This window comes from Theobroma umbraticum, unplaced genomic scaffold (assembly GCF_002168275.2).
Source record: "Theobroma umbraticum cultivar Fairchild unplaced genomic scaffold, ASM216827v3 scaffold_204.0, whole genome shotgun sequence".
Lineage (NCBI taxonomy): Eukaryota > Viridiplantae > Streptophyta > Magnoliopsida > Malvales > Malvaceae > Theobroma > Theobroma umbraticum.
In genome coordinates, this window is record NW_018397267.1 from 4,431,050 (window position 1) to 4,443,241 (window position 12,192).

Genomic DNA, 12,192 nt, shown 5'->3' on the forward strand with positions numbered 1-12,192 from the left:
AGAATTGGTCAAAAGAAATATGCTTCAAAGGGACATGGCCTTTTGCCCTTTATGTAACAAAGACATTGAATCTGTCAACCACTTGTTCTTCACCTCTCCAGAGACTTGGAGAATCTGGAGCTTTTGGATGGCTGAATGGAATGTTTAAGGATGTATGTCGAATAATGCCATAACTTTCTTCATGGCTTGGAATGACACGTATGTTGAACCAGCAAAAAAGAAGGGTATGGAAAATGTCTTCTTTATTACACTTGTGGTGGGCGTATGGTGTCGAGGAATGAACTGGTGTTCGATGGCAAAGCTTGGGACACGACCTTACTTTTGGAGCTCATCAAGATGAGGGTGGCTTGGTGGGCTAACTATAAATGGCCTACGGAAAATTTGTCCATTATTGATATTTGGAGGCACCCTTTTAACGGTTGTGCAAACTCAAAAGTGACTGTCAATGGTTGAAATTTAACACGGACGATGCTTGTAATGGTTCTATTGCTCAAATAGGTATAGGGGGAGTCCTTCGTGATGATGCTGGGGCAGTGAAGATGATGTTCTCAAAATCAGCTGGTTGTGGTGATGCCAACTCAACTGAAATCCTTGCCATTAAAGAGGCAATGATGCTATTTTCAGCATCCTCCTGGGCTACAAAGAAAAGTCTTATCTGGGAAAGTGACTCCATGAATGCAATGCTATGGATTTCTAAACCTTCTGAAGTTCCATGGAGGTTCCGACATATTGTTTCTCAAATCAAGTCTATGAGCTCAAAGCTTCTAGGTTGGGATATCAAGCACATTCCCAGAACGTGTAATGACATAGCCGACAACCTTGCCAAAGATGGCGTGAGAAGATCAGAGGATTTACTGTATATTCCTCCTGAATGATGCCTACTGTCTGTGAGTGTGGCTTATGATCTCCAGTTTCTGCCAGCAAGGAATGGAAATAAGAGCTTTTGCCGCTTTCACTTTTCTTATCCGTTTTAAGATTTTGGATGATTGTAAATTGAAGGGTGATTGTTCATGAAACCATATGCTGGTTTTGTCTTTTTGCCTTGGCTGTTTTTGTAAGTCAAGTTTGTAGCTGATTGCTATCTCAAATCAGATTCTTTTGTAAATTATAGGAACACCCTGTTTTGATCAATGAAAATCTTTACTTATTCAAAAAAAAAAGTTGCAGCAGAGAGAGCTATGGGAAGTCTGATGGTATCAAGTCTTGCCATTGCTGTAAAAGTATCATGGTAGTCTATTCCAACAAGTTGAGATTAACCTTTTGTGACCAATCTGGTCTTATTTTTGTTAAGGTTTCTATCATAATTGAATTTTCGTTTGAAAATTCAATTGACATCAATTACATGGCCATTGATTGGTCTGTCTACCAATGACCAAGTATGGTTTTGCTCCATCATGTTAATCTCTTCTCTCATAGCTTTTATCCATTCTTCATGTTGTGAGGCATCTTAAGAAAAAAAACAGGATTAGATAAGGCCACTTGACATCACTCATAAATTTCTCGAATTGTGCAAGTACTTCTTACTGGTGTTTCATCAATAAGCTCATCTTCATCTAACTCAATATCAGAAATATTTTAAAAAGCAGATAAAGTGTTTATGGCACTAACTCTAGTATGTTGAGGTTTGTCCCAGTTCCAACTGCTTCCTTCATCCAAAGATACATTCCTGCTAACAGAGATTTTACTAGAGTCAACATGATACACTCTGTATGCCTTTGAGTGTTGACTATAAGCAATAAACACTCCCATTACAACTTTGGATTGCAATTTATCTTTGTGATCTTCAGGTATATGCTAGTAACAAAGGCATCCAAAGACTTTGAGATGTGATACAAATGTTTTTTTTTTCAAACCATACTTCATAAGGAGTGGTATTTTTGAGTGCACGAAAGGGCAATCGATTTACTAGATAAATGGCCGTACTGACAGCCTTGACCCAAAAATTTTTAGTAAGTCCTTTGTCCAATAAGAGGCATCTTACCATCTCAATTATTGTTCGATTTTTTCTCTTACTAACACCATTTTGCTATGGGCAATAAGGAGTTGTGAGTTGATGAAATATTCCTTCTTTTTCTAGAAATTGAATGAACTCTCGAGATGTGTATTCCCCACCATTATCAAATCTAATTGCTTTAATCTTTCTTCTTATTTTGGCTTCAACTTTTGCTTTGAAATTTAAGAAGTGACCAAACACCTTAGACTTTATTTCATAAAGTAAATCCAACACATGCGTGATAAATCATGGACAAAGATCAAGAAAAACTTACTAGCATTTAGAGATACTTCACTCATTGGGCCTCCAACATCAGTGTGCACTAGATCAAGTTTTCCAATAGTTCGACTTGAGCTTGCATGAGGATATGGTTTCTTAGTGAGTTTTCTAAATTGACAAGTGCTGCAAACATCCTTGGATTCTATGAGTGAAGGTAAGTTTTCCACTAAACCAGATGTGCTGGCCTGAATCAAGGAGGAATAATTATAATGCCCAAGGCATTTGTGCCATAAAAATGTCAAGTTCATCTCATTTTCAGAAGCATGCAGACACACATCATTGAAATCTATTGGAAAGCACTTCCTTTTCATTGGTACTATCATGAGGTACTTATCTTTTGGATCATATAACTTGCATGAATGGTATTAAAACAACAATGCATAACAATCATAGACCATCTGTCCCACACTTAAGAGATTTTGGGTAATTTCAGGTACAAGAAGTAATTTAAATGCATACTTGCCATAGAAGAGGTTTATGTCTCTATAAATCCTTTTCTAGTTGCTTACATATATACCCTATTACCTATCTTCACATACGATCGGTGTTAAGTGTCAACTTTTGCAAAGAGCTTTACATATGGTGTCATGTGACTTAAAGCTCCACTATCTAATAACCACTGATTTGCTTCAATAATAGTTGGATTTATCTAAGCCATTAGAAGTATTTCTTTAGCAATCTCAAATGCTGGAGGAGATTTCTCTTGATTTTCAGACTTATTCTTGCACACTTTTTCTATTTGACCATGCTGATTACAAATTTGACACTTAACTAAAGGTTTGAACCAACAGTTGGCTTCTACATGGTTACGCTTTTTGCAATGGGAACACATTTGATGGTTATTCTCTTGCCCCATGATCTATTTGTTTGAGCTCGTCTGTCTTTCTGTTCATTTGAACCTTTACAAATGTAGGAATCGACTAAGCCTTTTTTTTCATCTTGGCCACCACAACATGATCTGTGTTGCTGTTGAGACTCATGGCACTCCTACTCTCTGATGCTTGGAGAGCATTGATTACACCTATGAGTTGCAATTGTAGGAGATCCTTTGAACCTTCAAGTGACGAAATAGTGGACTCAAACCATTCGGGCAAAGATATCAACATTTTCTTTACAACTCTTTTTTTTAGGTAAACTTTTTCCTAAAAGTCTTACTTGATTGACTATTTTCATCACTTTCCCAATGTACTCTTTACTAACTCAGACTCGTTCATTCAAAGAATTTCAAATTCTCTCATAAGATTGAGAATTTGAAGTTGCCTTATCTTGTCAAAACCTTGGAACTCATCTCTAAGTCTATCCTAAGCCTTCTTTGCCATGGAATAAGCCATAGTTCTTGCAAACACTGATTCTGTGACACATGCATGGAGAAAGGACAAAGCTTGACATCATTTAGCAACTTCTTCCCCATGTTGTTTGATTTAAGCAAGTGTTGCTATTTCTTTCAAGGGAGGGGGCTCCAAGCTTGTGTGGACAATGTCCCATAGGTCATAAGCTTGTAAGTAGGCTTTCATTTTAACTGACTAGGATGTATAGTTTTCACCATTGAAGGTGGGAGGTGACGGGTGTAAAGTTGTGTTGGAGATAAACATATTACTATCAATTTGTAGTGTTGTAAATTTGTGAATTTGGTTGGTAATATGTTTCAAGTCCTTTGAGAACTTAGTTTTGCTTTGATACCATGATAAATTATGGAGGATGGATTATTGCTCCTATTAAAAAGCCTCTATTTTAGGTGGAGTTGAACAAAGATGAACAAAGTATTAATAAAATGAAGAAAATTTAACACTTTATTCATAATCCAAGAAAATATATGCAGCCTACTAGCTATTTGGTAGTTATAAAGGTATTACAAGTAAAAGCATGATAAAATAACCGAATACAGTATCGTGTTTTCAACTTCCACGTACAAGTCATGTTGCCATTTTCAACTAATAGTAACTTGTTGCCAGCATTATCATCAAGGCGACATTATTCCTCTCAAGTACACCGCTTAACACCATAACCAAGAACCGTCCCAGTTAGAAAGTTTAGAAAAATGCAAAATAAGAGCCAAAAAGTTATAGTGCAAACAAGAAATGAGGTAATTTGGCTAACAAAAAAAAGATTACATTTAAGGGATGGAATAACAAGAATTGTAACCAATGTAAGAGTATTGGATAATATGACAGATCTCTTTCTGATAACAGGACATGTACTACCATTAGCTGTGGAGATAACAAATTGATAAGAAAGGAATACTGATTGTAACTGACTAACATCCTTAGTCATATGGTCAGATACACTTGTATTAATAATCCAAGTATTATTCTTATAAGTTGTAGAGAATACCGATGCCTTACCACCCATAACTGAGCGAGCAGTGTTTGCTATAGGTTGCGATTAGTCTATAACGTTTACCGTAAGCTTCGATTAGTTTTCTTCTATGGATGTCACCATGGCTTTCCCTACAATCTTCTTTCTAAATTTCTTTGTGAAGTTTCACCACTCAAGATAGCCAATGATTTCATAACATAGTTGTTTCAAATGACTTGTTTCACCATAATGAGTACATACCACAATGTCAGATTTTCTGGTTGATTGATTGCTTCTATTCTTCGAGGAGTCAAACGATGGTCCTTACCGAGTTTTGTTGGCTAGCATAGCTGTGCTTTCAAGATTAGGATGAGAGCCTCCCATTGTTTGTATTTGTTGATATTTTCTCCTGACATATGCATACGTGCTTTCCAAATCAAGTTATGGATCTTTTCGTAAGATTTCTCCACAGACTTGATCAAATTCAGAATCAAGTCCACTTAGAACAATATGAGCTCAAAGCTTAGCCCTTGCATATTGCAATTGGGCTACACCTTTAATTGTTCCTTCTTACAAGATAGTCTTGTGATCAATTTTCTGAAAAATAACTTCAAGTTCATTATAGTAGATTGATAATGGTCAGCCATTTTATTTGGTAGAGACAGATCTCTAGTTTAATTCAAAAATATAAGTCTCATCCGATCTATCATAGATGGTTTTTGATACAGTTTTCCATATCTCTTTGGTTGTGGGAAGATGAATAAATCGTTGCATTAGTGATGGACTCATTGAGTCTATAAGTCAGTTTTTTACTTTGTGATCTTCAGTAATCCATGTTCCAAGATTTGGATTTTCGAGTGTAAGTTTTTTTACTTCTCCGGTAAGATACCCAACTTTATTGCAAGCATCAATACGCATCTCCATGAGTTAAAATCATAATAAGTAATTTGTCTCATCAAGTGTAATATTGGTAAGAAACATAGAATTGTCTCGGTGGACAAAAATTGGTGGTGTTGGGTTGCAGGTACGGTTGGAACCATGAATTGCTTAGAATGGAATTGGTTTCTGCCATGTAGTTTTAGATGAATGGAAGACAGAAAAAAATGTGATGGTGATTTTTTGAGTATGAAATTTGTGTTAGAGAGTTCTTTTCAGATTAAAATTGCTCTGATACTATGTAGAAAATATTCAAAATCTAAGAAAAGAATTAAACTGCTTGATAAAAAAAAAAAGCACTGCATAAGAGGCTATTTATAATAGCCAACTAAACATAAACTTACTTAATGTGCAAGAAAAGAACATAGCAAAGAAAGAAATATTCTAACCCTAAACTTCCTTAGAATACATGCAAAGTAAAAAAAAAAAAGAAAATATTCTCCCTAAAATATTTTTAAAATTAATAATTATAGCTCATGCTGACACATAATCGTTAACCCAAATTTAGCATCAGGAAAACTCAAACATAAAGAGGAAGAAGAAGAAATGTGAGAGAGAAAGAAAGGAAAAAAAAAACCCAATAATTTGTGAGAGAAAAAGAGAAAATATGAAAAAAAAAGAATAAAAATTAAAATTAAATATGTATTACTTAACAATAACAAAATAGATGCATGACACTTTATGAGAGTAAAGACTCAAAGAATTTGAATTTGTCAATGAAAAGACATTGTGAGGGCAGATATATATTTCAAATAATGAGAAAAAATAAAATCTAGTACTAACACATTTGTTCTTCACTTTAATTAAAAATCCATGAAAAGTCGAATCTAATGTATCTTTTTCATTATAAAATTTTTATATATAAAAGTACGATTGTGTGAATGTATGATAATTTAGAAGTGGACATAAAGCCAATATATTAAGAAAAAATTTTGGATTGGTTTATTTTGTCGTAAAATATTTTTTTGAAAATATTTTCAAAACTTATGTTTATTTGAAAAATAAAAATTTTATTTCAAATATAAAATATTTTACATGTCAATAGAAAAAATTCTCATTGATCACGTAAAATGTCTTACGTGTAAAATATCTTTAAGTCCTTAAGAAATCTAAGACATTTTCAAAAAATATAAAAAACTGCTATTATACTAAGTTTAATCATATAAGAATGCTTAATATTAATATTTAATTTAAAATATTAAAAATATATATTGATATTTAATTTTTTAAAAAAATTAATTTAAAATATTAATATTTAAATTACTCAATAATACTTAAATTAAAAATATTTTTAATGATACTATTCAATATAATTATTATTTTTATTTATAAATTTAATAAATTATATTAATAATTATAACAAAAAATATTTCAATGATCAGAATATATAATTATAAATATAGATTTTGAATGCTTTATACAATTGATGAATATTGATATTTTATAGTATTATTATAAGACAATAATGAGATGAATTTTTTTAAAAAAAATTAAAATTTATTTTTATTATAATAAGTGATTAAATACTTTAAAACTATTATTATAAATTTTTTTTATTTACAAGTGAAAAATATTTTTCATAAAATGATAAAATAAACAATCAAAAATATTTTTAACAACATACCCAAATAATAAAAAAATTTAAATTTTTTTATAAAATTTTTACATAAAAAAAATTTTAAAAAAATTATTTTCCAATCACCAATCCTTCACTTCTTCGTTGTGCAGCGAGAGGAGAAAAGCATCCGTCAATGATTTGGGCACGAAGTTCCTTAACTTTTAAAGAAGACTCTGGAATCTAGATTCTAACAAGTCTTCTAGCGAACTTGTTTCTTTCGTTCTTGTTACCCTTTCTTTTGGCATCTTTGCTTACTTGATGGTAGAATCCTTGTAGACCAAGAAAGTACAAAAGAAGGTGACCCCACCATCAGTTCTGGTCATCTCTATATATGAGTCTTACTCTTTCATTGCGCAAATTACTCAGTTGTTTAAGAGAGATCAAGTATTCACAATTTTGGTTTGTTTCTTGTTGCAATGGAGGGAGGTGTGTTTAGGGGGTGAGGTCGTGGGTATGGTGTTGCTGGAGGAAGAGGAAGAGGCAGAGGCAGAGATTGTCAGCATCATCATCATCATCAGCAGCCGCAGGAGCAGCAGGGAAGAGTATCTAACCAGGGTCGGAGCCGAGCTCCGGTGAGTCCAATCCAAGGTGGAGTCCAGCAGGGTCATGTTCATGTGGTTCCTAGCCCAGGCGGTCGGATGTCTTGGGGTGCTGGTCCTTCTTTTGCTCAAGTTCTGTCAAGGGAAACGCAAAAAATCTTCTTCTCCTGCAAATGTTGTTTCTGGTACGAGTTTTTCACTTCAGTTCTCACCTCCTTAGTGTTTGTGAAATTGAGTTTTTATGTTTGGATCATCTTCTAAACGAGAATTCTTAATGAGATAAACTGATTAATCAAGCTGACTCTAGTTGTAACTTATATTTACTTCTTTTTGGTTTTTTCTTTGTCAGCTCGATAAAGATATATTAACTTGTTTCAGTTGTTTGTTGTCTCTCTATTTACGAAGAAAGTTTCTAGCTCTGTTCTTCCCATTCCATATTAAAAATTGGTAACATACTGTTTCGGAAAATTTGGCTTGGGTTTTTGTATATTTATCTTGAAAAATATTCTGGTAATGCTTCCAAATAGTAGTCTGCTTATAATACATTAGTTTTCTGCAACTTAGTTTCAAAACTTTCACCTCCAGGTCCAGTTGTTCCTGCAATGGCATCGCTGAAAATTTCAGAGTGGGTGCTACCGTCATCATCGTCGTCAAGTCCAGAAACAAAGCAAATACTTCTGCCTGTGAAACGACCTGATAATGGTGGCACACATGCGATTAAGAAGCTTAACCTTTATGTCAATCATTTTCCTGTTAAGTTTGATCCTAAGAAGATCATATGGCACTATGATGTTGATGTTAGGCCGAAGGTGGCTCCTGGCAATGGACATCCAGTCAAATTATCAAAGTCGGACGTGTGTTTGATAAGGAGACAGATGTCTTTGGATATACAGGTTCCTTTGGAAATGACTGCTTATGATGGTAAAAGGAGCATCTTTAGTGCAGTCCTATTACCTACTGGAAATTTTACTGTGCAACTCTCGGAGTCTTCATATCTGGTGACGCTAAAGCTCGTGAGTGAGCTCAGGCTTTCACAGTTGAATGATTATCTTAGTGGGAAAGTCTTTTTGGCTCCTCGTGATATATTACAAGGAATGGATTTGGTAATGAAGGAAAGTATGAACTCCTTCAGTCATGGTTTCCATCCTCAAGAATTTCATCGAGGAGATGACCTTGGGCATGGTATCATTGCCTCTAGAGAACCTAAACATAGTTTGAAGCTGACTTCTCAGGGTTTATCCTTTTGTCTGGACTACTTAGTGTTGCCAGTTCGAAAGTCAGTGCCTGTTATTGAGTACCTGGGCGAGCAGATTGATGGCTTTCATATAGACAAGTTTGGAAGTTTCAAGGATAAAGTTGAATCAGAATTGACGGGGTTGAGAGTTTGTAAAACTCATCTTGACACCAACAGAAAATATTTGATTGCTGGATTGACTTCTAAGGATGCACAAAATATTTCTTTTCCCATAGGCGACCAACAAGTCAGACTTGTAGATTATTTCAAGGAGAAGTATAAGAAGGATATCATGTACAAAAATATTCCCTGCTTGGAATTGGGGAAAAAAAATGGAAGTCATTGTGTGCCCATGGAATTATGTGTCTTAGCTGAAGGACAGAAATATCCAAAGGAATTGCTAGATAGAGATGCTGCAAAGAAGTTAAAGAAAATATCAACGGCTTTGCCAGAGGTTCGAGAGAAAACAATATATAATATGGTGCGGGCTAAAGATGGACCTTGCTGGTAAGTATTGATAAACTTCAACTTTTACTTGGATTTATTTGTGGATCATTCATTTCTGCATTCAAGTATAACTTGGTTTTCTCATATATCAGTTGGGAGTTGGGACAGATTGACGAACTTAATTCCCATCTATTGCCTCATTGCTTAATGCTAAAACTTAAACTTATCGTGCACTTGGATCTTCTTTCTCTGCACTTTCTTTCTTTCTTTTCTTTAAAAGAAATATTTAGTTTCGAGCTTAATTGCCAATTATTGTGCACCTTGTTTAATGTTGTAAAAGAGAACAAATTCTTAAATTACTTAAGAATGACTACAAAGAATTGATTAACCATTGTTGATGTATCTTGACAATATTTTAGATTTGCTATATTATCCCAACTGTGTTCAGGTTACTTTTGTGTGACTTCATCTCTGTCCTGGAATTGAAACCCCCATGATGTGCTCCCTATTTGGAGCAAGAACCAATATAGATCTCTAGCAATTTAAAATGTGACTTTTGGGAACTAAAAGTACTTCCTTGCTAGGGCCTTATTAGAATATATTCTTACAAATCTGATGTGAATAACATAAGCTGGTTGAACATTAGTTGGATGGTATATAAACTTCATGTCTCTTGAACTTGCTGATTTAAAGATGATTTTAGGATTGAAATATGAACTTATACTTTTCTGCTGTGTAATTACATACGATATTCCTTGTTGTACTGAACTGAGACTTTGAATATACCTGATTAATAAAAAATTGTGATGTGAATGCTGTGTTCATCAAGTTTTTATCTGAATTCTTAATGTGTTTTGCTTTTGGCAGTGGAGAAGTGGTGCAAAATTTTGGAATGGAAGTGAGCATGAAAATGACAAAAGTGGCAGGTCGTGTTCTTAGTCCGCCTGAGTTGAATGTTGGTGCTCCTGGAGGCAGGAAGATGAAAATAAAAGTTGATAATCAGAAATGCGATTGGAACCTCATTCGTAGATGTGTGTTTGAAGGAAAACAAATTGATCGCTGGGCTGTGCTTGATTTCAGCTCTGCTACACCAAACCAACCCTTCATCCAAAAGCTTACAAATCGGTGCAATAATCTTGGGATCCGTATGGGGCAACCTCTCCATTATCAGATGGCTAGAATGGACAATTTAAATGACAAAGATTTGCTTCAGGAGATGCTTGAGCACATTCAGCACCTATCTTATGAAATAGGGAAAGGGCATCTACAGTTTCTTCTTTGTGTGATGTCTAAACAGCATCCTGGTTACAATTTCCTTAAATTTATTTCTGAGACAAAAGTTGGTGTAATGACTCAATGTTGTCTGTCTGCTGGAGCCAACGAAGCAAAAGACCAGTATCTTGCTAATCTTGCTTTGAAGATTAATGCCAAGCTTGGAGGCCTCAATGTGGAGATCATTGAACCCCTCCTCCACTTTAAAGGGGAAGGCCATGTTATGTTTGTGGGTGCTGATGTCAATCATCCTGGTTTTAAGAACTCAACAAGTCCATCAATTGCAGCTGTTGTAGCTTCTATGAGCTGGCCTGTTCCTAATCGCTATGCAGCAAAAATTCGGCCACAAGGTCCAAGGTCAGAGAAGATTCAGGACTTTGGGGAGATGTGTTTAGAGCTTATTGACTCTTATGTTACATTAAATAAAGTCAAGCCAGCCAAAATCATGATATTTCGTGATGGTGTTAGTGAAACCCAATTTGATATGGTTCTTAATGAGGAGCTAGTTCGTGTCAAGGGAGCCTTTCAAGCAATGAATTACTTCCCAACAATCACAGTTATTGTAGCCCAGAAAAGACACCACACTCGTTTCTTTCTAGAGACCAAGGAAGATAGAGGTTCCTCTGGCAATGTGCCTCCTGGAACAGTTATTGACTCAGCTGTTGTTGATCCTTCTGGGTTTCATTTCCATCTTTTTAGTCAGTATGGTAGCATTGGGACAAGCAAGTCAACACAATACTGGGTCCTCTGGGATGAGCATAGGTTTACCAGTGACCAGATCCAGCAGCTTATACATAGCATGTGCTTCACATTTGCTCGGTGCACCAAGCCTGTCTCCTTGATCCCACCAGTGTACTATGCTGACCTTGCTGCATATAGAGGTCGGCTTTACCAGGATGCATTGGACAGGAAGTCGCAAGCTTCATCAAGAAGATCATCTTCATCTTCATCTCTTCCAGCATCACCATCAGAACCATCAGCAGCTGCATTTAATAAGAGCTCATACAGGGTCCATCCTGACCTGCAAAATTCAATGTTTTTTATCTGAAAAGGCCTCTTAGAGCTGCCCCATGGTAAACTCCTTGCCTAATCAGCCTAGTGAAGGAGTTTGTACGTGAATCTAATTGGTTTCCAGTTATAAATAAGTGTCACGCTCAGAAGATCCTCTCAGTTGTCATGGTTCATGCTGGCCATGGAATTTTAGAGGAACTCCATTGTTATGTTTTTATTTTTAAGTGTGTTTCATCTATAAAATTTTACGTCAGAACCTAGTGATTGGTTTGAAGTCTTATGTAAATATTTGTCTGGTCTGGGCATGATACTATATTCTATATGAATAAATAAGTAGGTTTGTTTCCATTAGATGTATCAGCTGATCACTTCATTGCCTTTTGCTTTTTGGACCTCTTTATCTTATTGTTATTCCTACAATGAACTCATTAATATCTTAATCCTCTTAATTTATTTTGTTATATAATAACAGTTGTTTAAATCTTATTGAACAAAACCATGTTAAAAAGGCGCTTTATGTATTTCATAAATATAGGTGATCTGCTGGTTGGCATCTCAACCACTACTG

General features: G+C 35.1%; 1 protein-coding gene and 1 pseudogene across 1 annotated transcript; one reads left to right on the forward strand and one right to left on the reverse strand.

The window, feature by feature from the left end:
- Positions 1–4,684: 4,684 nt before the first annotated feature.
- LOC149526703 (uncharacterized) lies at positions 4,685–5,991 on the reverse strand (annotated as a pseudogene).
- A 1,252-nt stretch (positions 5,992–7,243) lies between these two features.
- LOC110424557 (protein argonaute 2-like) lies at positions 7,244–11,975 on the forward strand. The gene is made up of 3 exons (XM_021439149.2): positions 7,244–7,845; positions 8,246–9,401; positions 10,209–11,975. Exons 1-3 carry the CDS (start codon positions 7,728–7,730, stop codon positions 11,659–11,661), a joined length of 2,727 nt encoding a protein of 908 aa, XP_021294824.1. The 5' UTR covers positions 7,244–7,727; the 3' UTR covers positions 11,662–11,975.
- Positions 11,976–12,192: the final 217 nt, after the last annotated feature.

What these genes read in the sequence shown, in the direction of transcription:
- LOC110424557 (XM_021439149.2), top strand. Translation starts at nt 7,728, where the DNA reads ATGTTCATGTGGTTCCTAGCCCAGGCGGTCGGATGTCTTGGGGTGCTG. An exon ending in TCCTGCAAATGTTGTTTCTG is followed by an intron (nt 7,846 to 8,245) that starts GTACGAGTTTTT and finishes TTTCACCTCCAG; the next exon opens with GTCCAGTTGTTCCTGCAATG. An exon ending in GCTAAAGATGGACCTTGCTG is followed by an intron (nt 9,402 to 10,208) that starts GTAAGTATTGAT and finishes TGCTTTTGGCAG; the next exon opens with TGGAGAAGTGGTGCAAAATT.